Source organism: Sporothrix brasiliensis (genome assembly GCF_000820605.1).
Source record: "Sporothrix brasiliensis 5110 chromosome Unknown Cont18, whole genome shotgun sequence".
NCBI lineage: Eukaryota > Fungi > Ascomycota > Sordariomycetes > Ophiostomatales > Ophiostomataceae > Sporothrix > Sporothrix brasiliensis.
This window is the reverse complement of record NW_024467137.1, coordinates 1,634,183-1,652,211: the sequence shown is the minus strand read 5'-3', so window position 1 is coordinate 1,652,211 and position 18,029 is coordinate 1,634,183. Positions and strand designations below refer to the sequence as shown.

Genomic DNA, 18,029 nt, shown 5'->3' with positions numbered 1-18,029 from the left:
TTCGACAACTCGTCTACGTCGTACGACATACGTTCATACCGGCCGACTATAGATGGAAAATACTAATCACAAAATTGCCACTGAGTTACTGGGCTCGGCAATCCCTGAATCTCGACCCCTTCTCGAGTACGACGTCATTATATGTAACGATCGAGAGCGTCCAAGAGCCGACGGGTTTTTTTTGTTTCCTTGTGCTTACGTTTACCTTCGGCTCGGCTTGGTATTTTTGAAATAGTCAGTAAATTGTCACTTTTGTGTCGTTTTGTGTTCTGTTGTCAATGTTGTTCCTTTTTTATCCTCTTTGCCACCTTGGAAACGTCATGGCCGACAAAGAGTTTTAGCGGACAACAGAGCGCCAGGAACCACCAACGGCTCCAACAAGCCACTGAAACGTCCGTCGCAGGCCAAGGCAAATGCAGAAGGCTGCCGGGAGATGAGAAAGAAGAAAAGAGAAAATAAAGAAACTAATAACGAGGCAATTTTGCCCAACAGCCCGTTCGTCAGGGTCGACGGGAGCAGCCAGATTGGCCAGCCGGACAGGGGCCAGCCGCTTCAGGGTCCAAATCAAAGAAATAACAAACCGGTCGAAGCCTTGAGGATTGCATGTGAGCATGTGTTGATGTTTTGTTTGAAACAAATTGCGGCGCTGCCATACGCGCAGACACGGGCGCCACGCGCAGGCATTGCACGCCTTGGGTCGCTAATTCCTGCCTGCAATGCTCCTCATGTTCACCGCGGCTGCCCGTTGAGCCACGTCCACAGGCACACAACAGCCAAACGAAGTTTCTTTTCTTGGTCGTCAGTGGAGACTGGCAGGCGCGAACACTCGAAACCTGGGCAGTAGTGGGCCTCGGGTCTCCACTGCCCGCTATCCGTCGAGCCACTGCAGGACGCTCCTGCGTTCCTGCTGTTCACCACGTTCAAACGGATCCCGTACGTCGTATTTGGCAACACCAGTGGAGACTCTTCCCTTTTCACCTGTTTCGCCTCCCTGGAACCCAAGCCAAGCGAGCCCAGCCAAACACCCATCTGGCTCCTCTCGTTTTGCCCCTACTTTTTGGCATTCTTCTGGTCGTGCTTTACGCATTCTGAAACGCGACGGCGACTGGGCAAAGAAAAGGGGCCGCGGCGCCATCGAACCAGCCCGCCTGCCCGCCTGCTCTTTTCTGTGCTCCGTAAATGATGCGATGGCCAGGCCGGTCGAAAAGTCGACGCCGTTGAGCTGGGTGGTCTGGGACCCCTGAACCCGCCCGTGTTTCAACTTGATCTGGTCTTCGTGCCCATTGTTCAATTGCGCCGCCTGATATGCTGGGTTGTGTGTCCTTCCAAGACCCCTTTAATTCCTTTAATTCGCCTTTGTGCAAAGGCATCAAAAAATGAATGTGTAAGGATGCACGAGGTGGAGAAACAGTGCAACTACCATTGGGACTCACTGCGCGGTCGTAGCTGCCCTGCATAACGCTCCTGAGTAGCTCTTACCACCTTCTGTTTACTTCGACAGTGCCAGAGTGCGAATGCCATATGTTCCTTCCCTGTGTAATAATCTCCACCATTGTGGTGCTCCACATCCGCTGTCTGTCAAGCCCAACCGCTCCTGCTGGGAAGGACCCTCCGAGCCTCCCTGCTCCCTTCGTCACACATAGCAGTTAGCACGGAAGGCGCAGACAAGCAGGGGCAGGTACGCGGTGCCCCTCCAAAAAAAGTTCGATGCGGATCTCCACATCTTTTGTCGCCGCCCGTGATGCACGTTCAACCTCCTCCCTCGCTCCTTCCACTATTCTCACACTTTCCTTTTGTTTGCATCTCGACCTGTGCTCCTCACCCACTCCTTCCCTCTTTTTTAGGTGATTGCGCTGATCTTTTGACCTTTGATCCATTCTCTTCTTCCACAGTTTTCCAACCACTTTTCTTTTAAACTCCCGACGTTTGTCCTACTCGCTCGCTTCTTTCTTCCAACCTTTTGCTTTCGCTCTTTATTTGGATTTCGACAGCCCAACTATCCCTGCCGCCTCGTCTCCTTTGTTTTATCTCCTATTTTCTCCTTTGTTGCATCCCGCTGTCCCAAAATAGACCCTGAACTCCGTCCTCGATACCTTTTCTTTCGGGTCACGACAAGCCAGAAAGTCTTGACGTTCCAAGCGCATCTCTCGTTATTTCCTTTGCTGTTCTTGCATTGCCTTCTCACCACATATCATCTCTTCCCCCATCCCCCTCCCACCCCCTCTTATTTCGTGTTCGAGCCTCGATCTGACCGATCTAAGCAGCACGGCTTCTTCTTCCTTCATCCTTTCCTGTCCCTGTTTTTGCTTTCTCAACGTCTCCCGTTCTTTTCCACGTTCGTTTCTCTTTCCTCGCTCATACATTCAAAGTTTCGATGCCCAGGCGCCTTCAAAGCTAGACTTTGGCTCGCCTTGCAGTGCCGTCGGGTCCGGTACTTTTTAAACAATCTCAATTTACGTTTATATATATCCTCAGTCAACGCCAAACGACATCGTTCCCTGGGGCGTTTTCTTCTATAATTCAACCATTCTCGAGGCTTTGACAGTCTCGCATACTCCAAGCACGACATCCAAATCGCCAATCGAATGCCGGCATCACCCCTCACATCATCTCGCTTTCCTCAGTATCAGGGCTTCGCACCACTAGGAAGTCAAGGCCGCGACGACGACAGCAGCAACCAAATGGATCACGAAGAGGCCGACATTCCCCTCGCTCCGATCCGGTCCAATGCCTCCTTTGGCGCCCGCAAGGCCAACCAAGGCGGCGTGGGTCCCGAAATCGAGCGCATGCGGTCTGCCGGTGGCGCCCCGGGCACCTCCGGCGGCAGCAGCACTGCCGACGAGAAGCATGGCCTTTTCAAAGCTCATGACCACCGCCACGGGCCGATTGGGCGCCGCCGTGTGAAGAGAAACGAGCACGAGGCTCTCAAGCGCCGCGGCACCGACTCCGAGGTGGCTCTCAACTTCATGGGCCGCCTGTACACTCGCCTTGTGGCCAAATCCACCCTGACAAGATACCTCATCTACGTCATCCCCGTTGCCGTCTTGCTCGCCATCCCTCTCGTCCTCCTCCCCGTCACAGGCAACACCAACACCATCCCGCTCGGCTCCCACGTTACCAACGCCACCACCGACCCGCCGACCAAAGAGTACGGCCCGCCGCTCTTCCACCTTTTCATATGGTTCGAAGCCTCATGGGCTGGCCTCTGGGCCGGCAAGGTGGTTGCTCACCTGATTCCCATCGTCTTTGTCTTCTTCTGCGGTGTCGTCAGCTCCGGCACGCGCAAGTACGCCACCGTCCTGCGCGGTCTGGAGATCCCGCTGTCGCTCTTCTTTTGGGCTCTCGTGACTTGGCTGGTTTTCCGCTTCCTGTTCACCAACACCAGCATCACCTGGATCTACGCCCTGACCAACATCTTCGGCGCGCTCTTCGTGTCGTCCGCCGTCTTCTTGGGCGAGCGTGCCATCATCCACCTGATGAGCATCAGCTACCACGCACGGTCTTTCGCCAACCGCATAAAGGAATCGAAGCGCGACATCTACCTTCTGGGCCTTATGTACGACGCCTCGCGCACTCTATTCCCAATGTACTGTGAAGAGTTCGCCGAGGAAGACTACATCATCAACGACAGCATAGAGGCTATGCTTGGCAAGCCTGGCAGCCGCGGCAAGAACAAGGGCTCGGCCGTTGCGCCGATGCGCATTATTGGCAACGTGGGCCGCTTCGGCGACAAGGTCACATCCGTTTTTGGCAACCTGGCCTCGGAAATCACCGGCAAGCAGGTGTTCAACCCCAACTCGGCACACTCGATTGTGGTCGAGGCCCTCGAGAAGACCCGCTCGTCGGAGGCGCTGGCGCGGCGTATCTGGATGTCGTTTGTGGTGGAAGACAACGAGGCACTGTACCCGGCTGACATTCAGGAGGTTCTCGGCCCCACGCACAAAGAGGACGCCGAAGAGTGTTTTGCCGCCATCGACGCCGACTCCAACGGCGATATCAGCCTCGAGGAGATGATCCGCAAGGTTGTGCAGATTGGCAAAGAGCGCAAGGCTATGGCCAACAGTCTCAAGGACATTAGCGAGGCCCTGGCTGCATTCGACAGCGTCCTGCTGTTCCTCGTCCTGCTTGTCGTCATCTTCATCTTCCTTGCCTTCTTCCAGAGCAGCTTCATCACGACCCTCGCCACGGCCGGTACCGCCCTCCTGTCGTTGTCCTTTGTCTTCGCCGTGACTACGCAGGAGATTCTTGGTTCTTGCATCTTCCTCTTCGTCAAGCACCCGTATGATGTCGGTGACCGTGTTGACATCCAGGGCCCCGAGAAGGAGAACCTGGTTGTCGAGAAGATCTCGCTACTCTACACCGTGTTTCACCGCATCGACAAGATGCAGATTGTGCAGGTTCCCAACATTGTGCTGAACAACCTGTGGATCGAGAACGTGTCGCGCAGCAAGGCCATGCGTGAGACCATCGACGTCAATGTCTCGTACGACACCACGTTTGAGGATATCGAGCTGCTGCGCCTGGAGATGGAGAAGTTTGTCCGTGACCCCGACAACTCGCGTGACTTCCAGCCTGACATTGCCTTCAGCGTGGCTGGTGTCGGTGACTGCGACAAGCTGCAGCTCAAGGTGTCCATCATGCACAAGTCCAACTGGCACAACGATGTTGTCCGTGCCACCCGCCGTTCCAAGTTCATGTGCGCGCTGGCGCTGGCTCTCAAGAAGGTGCCTATTTACGGGCCTGGTGGCGGCGGCGATGCGGCTGGTGGCCCCCTGAACCCGACGTACTCCGTCTCCGTGACGGACGAGTTTGCAGCGGCCGCCCGCGCCAAATCCGCCGACGAGAAGAACCAGAGCCGCTTGGTTCCCCGTGTTCCTTCCACCGACAGCAGCCGCAGCCGCAGCTCGAGCAAGAGCAAGGCCGCCATCAACGTGCTCAACACGCGCAACCCGCTGGCCGACAACGACGACTACACACTGAACAACGGATCGCGCGAGTCGTCGCTGGAGCGGGAGCGCCAGGACACCTTTGCCTCATCGACTTCGTACCTTCACCCCACGGCGTCTGGCGCCCAGTCTGCCGCTTCGCGTTCGCGCCAGCGCGGCGCCTCCTCGGCTTCGCGTAGCGCCACTGATGTCGAGGCCATCCGCAGTGATTTGCTCAAGACGCAGAGCCAAAAGGGCCGTCGCCAGGCTGGCCAGGGCCTGCCACCCATGCAACTTGGTGGTGATCTGCAGCCGGCTGATCTCTCGCGATACGCGTCCATGTCCTCGTCGCGCCGTGGTGGCCCGTCGTTGGACCTCGAGCGCGGCAGCCCGATCCAACCCGCAGGTGGCGCTGGTGCAGGGCCCAGCATGGACCCCGTAAGCGGTGCCCTTTACTCGACCACGAGCAACAACAACAGCAACAACCCATACCTAGCCCAACCACCGTCCGGCGCCACGGCCGCCATGGGCTATTCTGCGTACGCTTCCGCCACAGGCGGTGAGCCGGCGTACCAAACGAACCCAATGGCGCTGAACCCGGTGCAGGGTGTCTCGTCTTCTTCGTTGGCTGGCCGCGGCGGCAACAACGCGCCGCCGCCGCGGAATCCCATGCAGCCGAACCAGTCTCAGCAGCAGTGAAGCTATGAGCAACGGCCGCTGCGAGGACGATTTTGAATGGTAGCTTCCGCTCTTCTGTCGCTTCCAAATTCATATTTGTTTCTCATTTTCCCTCCTTTTCTTTTGCCATTTGGTTATAGACGGGCTTTGGACATCTTTGGGTTAATGCCTTCTTTTTCTTTCGTTTTTGTACGTCTCAATGTCCCCAAGACACAAAGAATTGCCCGTAATTTAAAGACGGCTGGTATCTATTTGAGCAATTTGTCTTTTTCTTATCTCTCTTCCTTTTTTTCTTGCCTTTTTAATCTATATGAACATGGCTTCCACGGCGTTGGTTGCCCATTGGTATTTAGAGTCAGATGGGGCGAATCCCGAGTCCTGGACTTTGAATAAACTATCCATCCATCCTTGTTGATATCTTGATGCTCGGTTTATGTGAGCGAGGTGACGTTGCTGGTCACGTGACTACGATTTGATGTGCCCTGTGGCGTCCCTCGATGTCACACATTCGACGGTACAAAGCTCAACTGCAACAGTTCCAAACGTGCTGTTGGCGGCAACAGAAAGGGGTCAGGGGAGTGGAATGAACAGCATCACTAGCTGAAGCCTTTGTTGGTCTATGTTCTGTCCTTCGAACAAAACCCCAATTGAAAGGTCAATGACGGCGGTTACTGAGCAACACGGAGTGTGGTGCTCTCCATTGGCGGGTGCAGTTTGATCTTCCCCCCTCCCTCCCTTTCGAGCCAGCTATTAAAATACTTGGCTTTTAACTTGTTCATCTTACTCACAGCCACCCGATTCCTGGGCACGGCGCCCCCTCGCGTACGCAAGTGCTGCCACTCGAAGCTATTCTCAGGAGCTACAGTGCTCGAAGGCGAGACGCCATTCAATGGCAGCCAGAGTGGTTCGACTGGAAACTGCTACTTCAATGCGTCCAAAGCTCCACGGCGTCCCGTGCAGCTCCAGCTTGTTATCGCAGGCTCTGCCACCTCCTGGTCTAAATGGGATAAAGTGTGCGGGTCTCCCATGCTTTGATTCTTCAGTTCTTTGACGTTCCTTTTACTTCTCACCAGCGGGGCAGAATGACGCTGCCAATGGCTGTGGAGGGGCAGGTACCGAAAAAGAACAAAAAACGGGGGCGTCATAATCTGCAATAGAACGGGCATGCCAACAGAACGAAGAATCACCAATACTCTCTCAAAGCCCCAAGAAAAGGACTCTTACTTCGCAGCTAAGATACAACATAGGTCCGCAGGTCCGGTATGAGAGGTATTCCCCAGACAACCTTTTGGCGTCACATCCGGTGATCCACAGTCAGTAACAGAGCTCTACCGTCGTCTACATTTTGTTATTTGCTCTTCACTTCCCATCTAAGCAAAAGTATGGGGGGCATATCCTTCTAGACCTGTCTGATGTCGTCACGGTCCAGGCCAGAGAGCCGGAAGAGCATCGTTGCCTGCATCCCGGATCGACTGGTGGTTGCCACTGAATGAAGGGTTTTCTCGTCTTTTTCTCAGATCTGCTTTACTGCCTCTCATTTCCTCCTTGGGCTGGGCGTAGACGGAAAGAGGGGTGGCAATTGCTGCATCGTTTGTGCTAAGCACTAATGACACCCCCTGAAGCTGCACAAAGACTGGGAGACTGGCAGACTGGCTCGGCTGGGTGCCAAAGTGCTTGCAGCTCCAAGTCCAGTGGTCGCCAGCACAAGTCAGCTATGACCTGTCCAGTAAAGCTATCTTATGTTCATTGTGTCGTTAGGCACCATCCAGCAGTTTCCAGCTCTGTCTAGGACAAACCAGCGACTGCCAGTGTCGTCAACCATTTTTCGCCCCTCCTTCCCTTCGCTGGTCACCCAGCAGCTTCTGTGGGGCTCTTGATTGGCCCAATTGGCAGCTCCCCTGCAGCCGCGGGGTGTCAGCCTAGTAAAAGCCAGTGGTCGTTAGGCCCCTCCAGTGCTGGTTCCTCCCCACCACGAAGGCTGCAGGAAGCTGCTGGTGGGGTCAACTCGTTTCTGCGCCTTTCTCGAACCTTCCGTCTCGCAACTTTTTTTGGTGGTGTCCCGCCAACCACCGCCCGCCGTTGTCCTTGGCCAGCACCTTCCGCTCACTTCGACCGCACCCATTTTTGCCCTCTGCCCTCACCTGCCCGAGTTTTTCACACATATAAGCAAACTTCCTGCTTCCGCTTCAGTTTTCTCCCTTCCTTCTCTTCTTTCTCCCCATTCTCTTCACACACTACCCCTCTCTCTGCTTCTTTTTTCTGCATTGCGAGAGCTTTCACGACGTCTTATTTCTCACTCACATTCATCAAATTTCCGTCCCTCACACACACACAGACACCATGGCCCCCGCCGTCGGTATCGATCTGGGTACCACGTACTCTTGCGTGGGTATCTACCGTGACGATCGCATTGAGGTATGTCTTTGATCCGTTTGCACTTCCTAAAGAGGTTTTGTGTTTTTTTTCTTTCTTTCAAAAACAAGCAAGTATCCTAACTTGTTTTTCAGATTATTGCCAATGACCAGGGTAACCGCACCACGCCGTCTTTCGTGGCCTTCACGGACACGGAGCGGTTGATTGGTGATGCCGCCAAGAACCAGGTCGCCATGAACCCCCAGAACACGGTCTTCGACGCCAAGCGTCTGATTGGCCGCAAGTTCGCCGACCCCGAGGTCCAGGCCGACATGAAGCACTTCCCCTTCAAGGTCGCCGACCGTGGTGGCAAGCCCGTCATTGAGGTCGAGTTCAAGGGCGAGACCAAGCAGTTCACCCCGGAGGAGATTTCCTCCATGGTTCTCATCAAGATGCGTGAGACTGCCGAGTCCTACCTGGGTGGCACCATTAACAACGCCGTCGTCACCGTCCCGGCCTACTTCAACGACTCCCAGCGCCAGGCCACCAAGGATGCCGGTCTCATTGCCGGCCTCAACGTCCTGCGCATCATCAACGAGCCCACCGCCGCCGCCATTGCCTACGGCCTGGACAAGAAGGTCGAAGGCGAGCGCAACGTCCTGATTTTCGATCTGGGCGGTGGTACGTTTGATGTCTCGCTGCTCACCATTGAGGAGGGCATCTTCGAGGTCAAGTCGACGGCCGGCGACACCCACCTGGGTGGTGAGGACTTTGACAACCGCCTCGTCAACCACTTTGTATCCGAGTTCAAACGCAAAAACAGGAAAGGAAAGTGGAATTCTTATTTTTGTTTGCCCCCTTCAGTTGATTTTGCGAAAGAAATTTCATGTACCCCCGTCAGTTGTTGATGTTTTTGCGATTGATGATTTTACGTTCTGTCTATATCTGGGTTGGCTCTTGCCGTATCCGGAAAAAAAGAGGGGTGTTGTGCGAGACTTCTTGTTTTAGTCGAGAATGTCTTTTAGGAGAATCCAAGTTGGGTCGCTCCTGTCTTGTTGAAGGTCGCTCCTACTTCTTCAAGATAATAGTTTGGGACATTTACCCCTCTTTTACCCCTTCTCCCCTCTGTTCAAAGGGAATTTCCTTTTGGCATACCTTCAATTCTTCTTTTTTCCCCCTAGTTGTTAGAACTGCATTGCTAACTATTTGTATAGACGTCAGCACCAACGCCCGTGCTCTGCGCCGTCTCCGCACCGCTTGCGAGCGTGCCAAGCGCACCCTCTCGTCGTCCGCTCAGACGTCCATCGAGATCGACTCTCTGTTCGAGGGCATCGACTTCTACACCTCCATCACTCGTGCCCGCTTCGAGGAGCTGTGCCAGGACCTGTTCCGCTCTACCCTGCAGCCCGTTGACCGTGTCCTGACGGATGCCAAGATCGACAAGTCCCAGGTCCACGAGATCGTCCTGGTCGGCGGTTCCACCCGCATTCCCCGCATCCAGAAGCTGATCACCGACTACTTCAACGGCAAGGAGCCCAACAAGTCCATCAACCCCGATGAGGCTGTCGCCTACGGCGCTGCCGTCCAGGCTGCCATCCTCAGCGGTGACACCTCGTCCAAGTCCACCAACGAGATCCTGCTGCTCGATGTTGCCCCCCTGTCGCTCGGTATCGAGACTGCCGGTGGCATGATGACCAAGCTCATTCCCCGCAACACCACCATTCCCACCAAGAAGTCTGAGGTCTTCTCCACCTTCTCCGACAACCAGCCCGGCGTGCTTATCCAGGTCTTTGAGGGTGAGCGCCAGCGCACCAAGGACAACAACCTGATGGGCAAGTTCGAGCTCACCGGCATCCCCCCCGCGCCCCGCGGTGTTCCCCAGATCGAGGTTACCTTCGACCTTGACGCCAACGGTATCATGAACGTGTCGGCTGTCGAGAAGGGCACCGGCAAGTCTAACCAGATTGTCATCACCAACGACAAGGGCCGCCTGTCCAAGGACGACATCGAGCGCATGCTCGCAGAGGCCGAGAAGTTCAAGGAGGAGGACGAGGCCGAGGGCCGCCGTGTCGCTGCCAAGAACGGCCTGGAGTCGTACGCCTATTCTCTTCGCAACACCCTGAGCGACTCCAAGGTCGACGAGAAGCTTGACGCTGCCGACAAGGAGAAGCTCAAGGGTGAGATCGACCGCGTTGTCAGCTGGCTCGACGAGAGCCAGCAGGCTACCCGCGAGGAGTACGAGGAGCACCAGAAGGAGCTCGAGGCCGTTGCCAACCCCATCATGATGAAGTTCTACGGATCTGGCGGTGCTCCCGGTGGCGCTCCCGATGGTGCCCCTGGTGGCTTCCCCGGTGCTCCCGGCGGTGCCACGCACGACGACGGCCCGACCGTCGAGGAGGTCGACTAAATACGGTCGCCTCTTTGATATGTCCTCGCTTTTATTTCTATTTTTGTTTTAATGATTTCCCTATGCTTTGTTAATGGTTAGAGGTACGCCTGAGTGTGCTGCTATCAGAATGCAGCTATCTTGTTTGGTCACAGGAGGGTAGCAAGGGGGGGCTAGATCTATTGTTCGTTCTACCATGCTTCTGCTTTTTTCCTTTTTACCTCGCTGGGTCTTGCATTTGATTTTATTTCGTTTTGCGATGATTCATACGATCTGGGGAAAAGTCCGGTATACAGTGGTATTAAACTGTAATGAATAAAAAAGATTAAACATAACAGGAGGTTTCCTACGTCATAAGTGACACTGTATGAATATGTGGCCTTTTGTCGACTGCCGGTTCAAAAGACTGGAGTTCATTTCGTGATCGTTGCATACATTGTGATATCCAGAACGCCAAACGGTGAATAAACATGCAAATTTTCCTTCCGTAAATCACTTGTTGTAGCCCATCTGCTCCCGGATACGCCGGCGCCGTTCTGCATCGGCCAAAATCTTGCTGGCATCCTCGCGGCCGTTGTCATCAACCGGTGCGTCTGTCTGCTGCTTCTGACCGCTATCACCGCCATTGCCGCCCACAACAACGTTAAAGTCGTTTTGGAACACGGCTCCTGGTGGCAACACCTCATCGACGGTCCGGCTGCGCCACACGTCCTCACTCGACGGCTTACCCGGCAGATAGTACCGGTCAATCTCCTTCTTGCGGTAGTAGCTGCGCACGGTCTCTTCCTTCATCGGACCCTCGGCGTATCCCTTGACACGCATGCAGAACCAAAAGTCGTCCCATAGGTCGCTGCACTGCCGAACGGAACCATGTCGGTACACGGCGCGCCACTGACCCGCAGGTGACTGGCATGCCCAGGCTAGGTCAAACGCCTGTCGGCAGGACATGTGCACGGGCAGGACGGCTTCGCCAAGGGACCGCTCGCGGGGCTCAAAGGGCTCCTCGCCTTCGGCCACGGGGGAAGAGGCCTCTCCCGCTGACGACGCCGACCAGGCAGCCTTCCATGATGCGAGTTTGGAGGGTGCTGCTCCTGTTGCTGATAGCGATGAATTTGCCGTCTTTCCGGGATCCTCCAGCCCGAACTCGCCGCTCTCGAACATGGCCATGAGCTTGCGCAATTCCGGGTCGTTTTCTGGGTTGCCGTCATTGACTGGGTTTGCCGTCGGTGGCTTCTCTGGCGAAGCCGCCGGTGGCGATGGCAGTGATGACGACGCTGCGTCAGGCTGTGAAGGCAAAGGTGAGGCCTGAGATGACGATGCCTTCTCATCGGCCGATTTGTTGGACCAGAACCAGCCCATTGTGGGAACGAATATACCTTCGTGATGAGAGTAGGTCAAATGTACATACAATCGGCGCGCCGTAGTGTATCAGTTGGTTCCCAAGTCGTGCACGTCTTCTTCATGCTTGATGAGATCTCAACTTTCAACACAATCACTGCCCATTCAACACAAGTCAAAAACTAGACGGCTCGTGATTTTTTGAGGTCGGAGCTCTGATTGGCCAGCGACTGTGTTCTGTCGACTGGGATGGCCCCACCTAAACTCCAGGAGATCGACCTCTGAGTTAGCACAGTTAACAAAGGCAGCTGCACGCCGCTTCTCCTCCACTGTGAGGTCATTGACTGAGCTCGAACAGTGGGCTGCTCTTGCCGTCTAAGCTCCCCTCCTTCCCACAAAAAGTAGGATTCCACGATAGTCGAAGTAGCTTTGCAGCTTCCTATTTTTTATTCTGTCGTAGCCGTGGAATTGTAAAATTAGGGATCACCTACAGCCGCTCCTTTTCATCATTGACTCCGCAGTCGCCTTGAGACCTTCCCTACCTGGCAGCGAAAGGCAGGAGCATCACGATGCTCCTCGGGCGCACCTTCCGGCCGGCCACCCGTCGGGCCTGGCAAGGGCAACAACTTTGGCGGCAGGCGCATTTTCAGGGGGGCCGTTTTCTATCCCAGAAACACAACCTCTCGTCGTCTTTACCCCTGTCGATCACAACAGCTTTGCCGGGGTTTGCGACAGCTGCAACAACACAGCTTGCCCGCCGAGCACGCGTGCCGCCCGTGACATCGCTCGTGCTCTCTGGCCGGCGCTGGGAAACCTCTACCACAGGCGATGACAAAAGTGGCCACATCGCCTCCTCACCCGGCGAGGGCATCATCTTCCTCGACAATGTCTTCCCTCTCCGCATTGGCAACCTCCTCGCCTGGCGGCCCTGGCGAACGTCGGCGGACTACAACGACGGCGAGATCTCGCAGCTTCTGAAGCGGTTCACCAAAGATCCCGACAGCAGTGCACCCGCCCCTTCCTCTCCGCCCTCGACTCCCGGCTTTATGGTGTCTATCGCGTCTGTGCTGGACCCCGTCAGCCTTGTCAAGCGCGCGATCCCCGACAGTCTCGACCTGACGGTCTCCGAGATCATCCCCCGCCTCAAGGACGGCGGCGTCTTTGTCAAATTTCGGCATCCCGCAGACACCAATCTGGAGGAGATCGAGTCACGTCTGGCCAAGTCACTGGAAGCACACCCCGTGCGGCCATGGTTCAACCCGCTCTGGGGCTGCATGCGTGCCGGTCTCGTGCGCGGCGTGCCGTGGCTCGAAGACCTGGCGTCGCGCGTCCCGTCCAGCCGAGTGCGAGTCGAGTTTTGTGCGCCACCGGCAGCCTCTTCCGGCAGCGGTGGTGTCGGTGATGCGTCGGGCAGCGCCAACCTCGAGCTATCCCACGAGACTCTTTATGGCCTGTTCCGGCGGTACGGCAAGATTGCCGAAATCAGCTCGCTGCCCTTTGACTCCAAGACCCTGCCGCGGTACGCCACCATTGACTTTATGCGGCTCCGGGATGCCGTCATGGCACGCAGCTGTCTACACGGTTTCGTTGTCAGCGGCACCACGCGCTTGCGCACATCGTACGAGCCGCGCGCCCGCGCCCACCACATCTGGGACTGGCTGACATCCCACCCGCGCATTGTGATTCCGATTCTGGCTGCCCTCCTGGCGACCATTACGGTCGCCGTATTTGACCCCATCCGGTCGTTCTTCATCCGCGCCCACGTGCAACACTCTTTTGCGCTGCGCGACAGCCAGCTCTGGAAGTGGCTCCAGGGTCGTACTAGTGCTTTCGTCGCGTACGCCCGTAACTCGTATGATACGGCTGCTGACAACATGGGCATCGGCAATGGAAAGAGTCGCAAGGGACCCGGAATGAATGGACAGGACGCCCTCATGACGCACCGCCGCGACCTTTTGGATGCACTGCGCACGTGGCTTCTCGAGACGTCCGAGACGTTTATTGTTGTCCAAGGCCCGCGTGGCTCAGGCAAGAACGAGCTCGTTGTCGACCAGGCACTCAAGGGCCGCAAGGATGTACTCGTCATCGACTGCAAGCCGATTGTCGAAGCGCGCGGCGAGAGCGCCACAATCAAGAGAATTGCCACAGCCATTGGCTACCGGCCCGTGTTCTCGTGGGCCAACAACCTGAGCAGTCTAGTTGATTTGGCTGTGCAAGGCACAACGGGTGTCAAGACGGGTTTCTCCGAGACACTCGACGAACAGCTGTCCAAGATTCTGCAGACGGCCACGTCTGCGCTGCGCGAGGTCAGCCTGGACGGGCGCCACAAGACCGATGTCGATGCCGACCTCAACGAGGATGCGTATCTGGAAGCGCACCCCGAGCGCCGGGCAGTGATCGTGCTGGACAACTTTGGCCACCGTAACGAGGATGCCTCAGGCCCGGTCTACGATAAGCTCGCCGAGTGGGCGGCTACGCTGGTGCAAGGAAACATTGCACATGTTGTCTTCCTGACGTCGGATACGTCGTACCCCAAGGCACTGGTCAAGGCCATGCCTGACCGTGTGTTCCGACAGATTGCGCTAGGTGACTTGTCGCCCGAAGTGGCCATGAACTATGTGCTGAGCCACCTGGCCGAGAAGGAGGAAGAGGAGGAGGAGGTCGTCGCTGCCGCGGGTGGTGCAGAGGAGCCACAACCGGAACAGCCGGAGACCCCGGCTTCCACTGCGGCGGCGGACATTGCTATTGACGCCAAGAAGGCTCGCGAGAAGGCACACGAATTGGCAGCCCAGCCGAAGCAGCAATCCATCCTCGACAAGGTCATTATGCCGTTTCAGAAGTCAAAGGCAGATGGCGACGACACCAGCAAGACGACGACCACAACTGATGGCAGGGATGCAGACGCTGCCCAAGGAGCGCTAGCACCACCTACAGAGAAGAAACTCACTGAGAAGGCCGTTGCCAAGGTAAAGGGCCTTACTTCGGCCAGGAAAACGATAAGGGTCAGCGGTGAACCGAGCACTATCAACACAGCTGCGGCCAAGGCGGCCCTAGGTGCCGAGGGTGGTGTGCCTGGCATTATCAGCGCCACAGCCTCGCAGTCGCAGGTCTCACCTGAACACCAAGACGTCATCCGCGAGCTGGACGGCTGCATCGGCGTGCTTGGTGGCCGCTTGACGGACCTCGAATCCCTGGTCCGCCGCCTGAAGAGTGGCCAGTCGCCGAAGCGGGCCGTGTCGGAGATTGTGGAGCAGAGCGCCTCGGAGATCATCAAGATGTTCCTGTTGTCTCAGCCCAAGACGTCGTCGACGTCGAGCGGAAGTGGCTCGTCGTCCAGTGCGCCTGCTGCTGCCGCAGCTTCGTCGCCGTCGAGCCGCGCATGGACAGCTGAGCAAGCGTGGTACCTCGTGCGCGAGATTGGCGCCAAGGGCGGCGACATTTGCTACAACGATATTTTACTGTCCGACACATTCGCCTCCTCGAATGCTGGCATTGCAGCCATTGACGCCCTGGCGGCCGCTGAGCTCGTGACGGTCAAGTCGTTCCGCGGCCGACCGCAGTCCATAAAGGCCGGCAGCCCTGTCTACCTGGCGGCGTTCCAGTTCCTCCGCTCCGATGCTGCCTTGGCGGCTCGTCTCGACCGTGGCGTGTTGGCGGAAAAGGCCGACACCGAGGCCAAGACGGTGGCCAAGGTCGAGCAGGAGCTGGCACTGCTGGGCACGTTGCCGAAGCAGCCGCAGCAGACGATCGACCGGATGACGTACTTGCTAGACAAGCTTCAGGCGTCGCAGACCAAGATCCGGACGTACGAGGTAGAGATGGCACGCCTTAAGAAGATCATGTCCGAGGCGACATGAGCAAGTAGACGTTGCACCTTCATTCTTGGGCGAAGCGGGAGCCTTTTTGACGCCTGTATCTGCTCTCACATCTACACTCATCCCAAATTATTAACAATATTATTTATCGTTTTGTTCTCAGACAATGCTATGGCATCCTCACAAAAGTAATTTCATTGCGAACGTCAAAGCGCCATATTGGAGCAAGTGAAAGATAATGTTCCAGAAGTTGGTCGGGGTGGGATGCAGAAGAGCTCCCCGATGTAAAACGACAAGGTGCAACGCTTGTAGTGTCATAGCGTTTTTGGCCAAGATGGGATGCACTTTGGTTGGCCAAAGAGGTTCATGGGAGTCGAGGGTTCCGTTCTGTCAAGACGTTAGGAGGCGTTCTTGCTGTCATGCCACGGGAATTCCCACTCGTCATTATGGCTAGGCGTTTGCGTTGTGTAATTTCACTGAAGTATTTTATTTTATCATCTTATTGTATTTTATGGGTAAAATGAACTCCGATGATGAAAGCCGCAAGTTGTGTCAAAGAACACGGTCCTCCCAAGCAATCTCGTTTATGTTTGACTTGTATTACTATCATCGCTGCCAAGGCATTCCTTTTCTGCTCAAATCAATTTGTTTTTGCCCCCATCGCTATCCATCGACTTGAAACAAGATACCAAGAGCATCAGTCAGTGCAGAGTCCTTTCCCTCTCACACAGCTGCTTGCAACGCGACAATACGACGGCACCAATGCACGCACTGACACTTTGCCACGACGCCGAGCTGCAGAGAATTTCTAGAAGGGTCATGCAGAGCAGTGGGTAGTCTCCTGTGAACGGACGTCCTTTGCTTCCTGGCCTCATTTTTGTCGTTTCTTGGGCAGGTTTACCGTTTTGTCGCCGACTTTTCTTTCTACTTTATCGACACAGTTGCCAAGCCGGGGCAGAAATGAATGATCATTGTTCGCCGTCCTGCTTGTCTCGGCTGTTCCCTTGAGCTAAGATAAAAGAGTGATATTTAGAAACGAGATAGCCCTGTAAAGAATACTGACCAGGTTCTGGGGTTCTGGGGATTTGCGGTAATTTTTTTTTGTTTGAATCTGTTCCCGTGTCTATCGAATGATTCCTCTGCGTGGATTTTCTTTGATCTACTCTCTTTGCCCTCAACATTTATTTGCCGGCCAGGCAACAGCGAGACAATGAAGAGCGCCCCGAAGAGGTCAAAGGTCGTGGTTCGGAAACGAGCCGTAAAAACCAAACAACTGCCGCAATAGTAGAAATAGACAAATATATAACAACTTGCCATCCATGTGACCTCGAATGACCCGGCTGTGCAAAGCTCACCTATAGCCCTCCATCATCGACCGCTGCTCCAGCCTGCGTACAACTATGTCTCTGATCAGGGAACCTACTTAACTGACGCTTTCTGCTGAGTAAATATATATGATGTACATACGTCACTGGCGCAACTGTTTGATACTGTAGCCTGTGCCAGCGACTTCCCATATGACACTATGGCACAATTTCGTCGTCTTTCACTCCGTAGACCACCCTTTCCCCCGTATCAGCAGGATCACCTGAGGGTGCTATATATCAAAAATGCAAACCAGGGTTTAATGCAAAGCCGTGTCTGGCCTGTCCGACGCAGCTCGTGTCACCTGTTTCCCTTGTACCAATGATTTCTCAACCTGACATGTCGCAAGGAGAACTGGCCTTACGACGCGCAAGACAGGCCACCCCGGTTTTGAATGTCCCTCGTGACCACCTCCTATAGCACAGATATACTGGTAGGGCTATGCATGTAGGAGAAGGATGCGAACCGGCAAGGTATCGCAACAGTTCTTCTGAAGGTTCGGGGGGCAAAAGACAATAGGACGAAACAAACTTGCATTTGGCGTATGCAACATCGAGGCGACAAACTTTTATGACACAGATAGCGGGCAGCACAGCGGCCCAAAATGAAAATGAAAAGCAAAAACGACACCTGCTAAGGATAAGCCCAGGAGACAGCAAAAGAGATCGGTTCTATCCAGACGAAGTATGACACCAAGACCGATGGCGCAATGGTGGCAAGGGTTGCTATCCGTGCGCATCTTCGTACAAACCGACGAGGGAACCGCAGAGATACGAACCGGCACGGATCATGAACAGACTCTGCATCTTTATGGTTCGTGCTTTTGTATCCAATACCTGCCACACTTGCAAGATCGCAAAGTGGTCGTGTCTTGGGTGAGCCCACATTTATAGGGGTCAAAACGGCTCGATGCCAGCGGCTCGTTGACAGATATAGAATGGATGATCCTGGAAAAAAAACACACTTGCAAAAGAAAAGCTTTTGCGTGCCACGTGCGGACATGATTAACAGAGAGTAGAAAAAGAGATGAACCGAAGAACGTCATGGCCGAAGCGGATACGGCAGAATGCCTCGAGGTCAAAGCATTCTCTCCACAGTCCTCCACTCCACAGCTCCTAAAACAATGAGATAACAAGATCACAAAGTGTGTGAGACGCTGTACAGTTTCTT

At 55.2% G+C, this 18,029-nt stretch overlaps 4 protein-coding genes across 4 annotated transcripts; 3 read left to right on the top strand and 1 right to left on the bottom strand.

Moving 5' to 3' along the window:
• Positions 1-2,585: 2,585 nt before the first annotated feature.
• Positions 2,586-5,624, top strand: SPBR_01284 (serine/threonineeeee-protein kinase; the record flags this gene model as incomplete). The annotated part of the gene is made up of 1 exon (XM_040759595.1): positions 2,586-5,624. One exon carries the CDS (start codon positions 2,586-2,588, stop codon positions 5,622-5,624), a length of 3,039 nt encoding a protein of 1,012 aa, XP_040619457.1.
• A 2,319-nt stretch (positions 5,625-7,943) lies between these two features.
• SPBR_01381 (heat shock 70kDa protein 1/8) lies at positions 7,944-10,362 on the top strand (the record flags this gene model as incomplete). Its single annotated transcript, XM_040759692.1, has 3 exons — positions 7,944-8,018; positions 8,111-8,717; positions 9,170-10,362. The coding sequence occupies 3 exons, from the start codon at positions 7,944-7,946 to the stop codon at positions 10,360-10,362; spliced, it is 1,875 nt and encodes a 624-aa protein (XP_040619456.1).
• Positions 10,363-10,833: 471 nt separating this feature from the next.
• On the bottom strand, positions 10,834-11,700 carry SPBR_01958 (uncharacterized protein; the record flags this gene model as incomplete). Its single annotated transcript, XM_040760267.1, has 1 exon — positions 10,834-11,700. One exon carries the CDS (start codon positions 11,698-11,700, stop codon positions 10,834-10,836), a length of 867 nt encoding a protein of 288 aa, XP_040619455.1.
• Positions 11,701-12,248: 548 nt separating this feature from the next.
• On the top strand, positions 12,249-15,536 carry SPBR_01263 (mitochondrial escape protein; the record flags this gene model as incomplete). Its single annotated transcript, XM_040759574.1, has 1 exon — positions 12,249-15,536. The coding sequence occupies one exon, from the start codon at positions 12,249-12,251 to the stop codon at positions 15,534-15,536; it is 3,288 nt and encodes a 1,095-aa protein (XP_040619454.1).
• Positions 15,537-18,029: the final 2,493 nt, after the last annotated feature.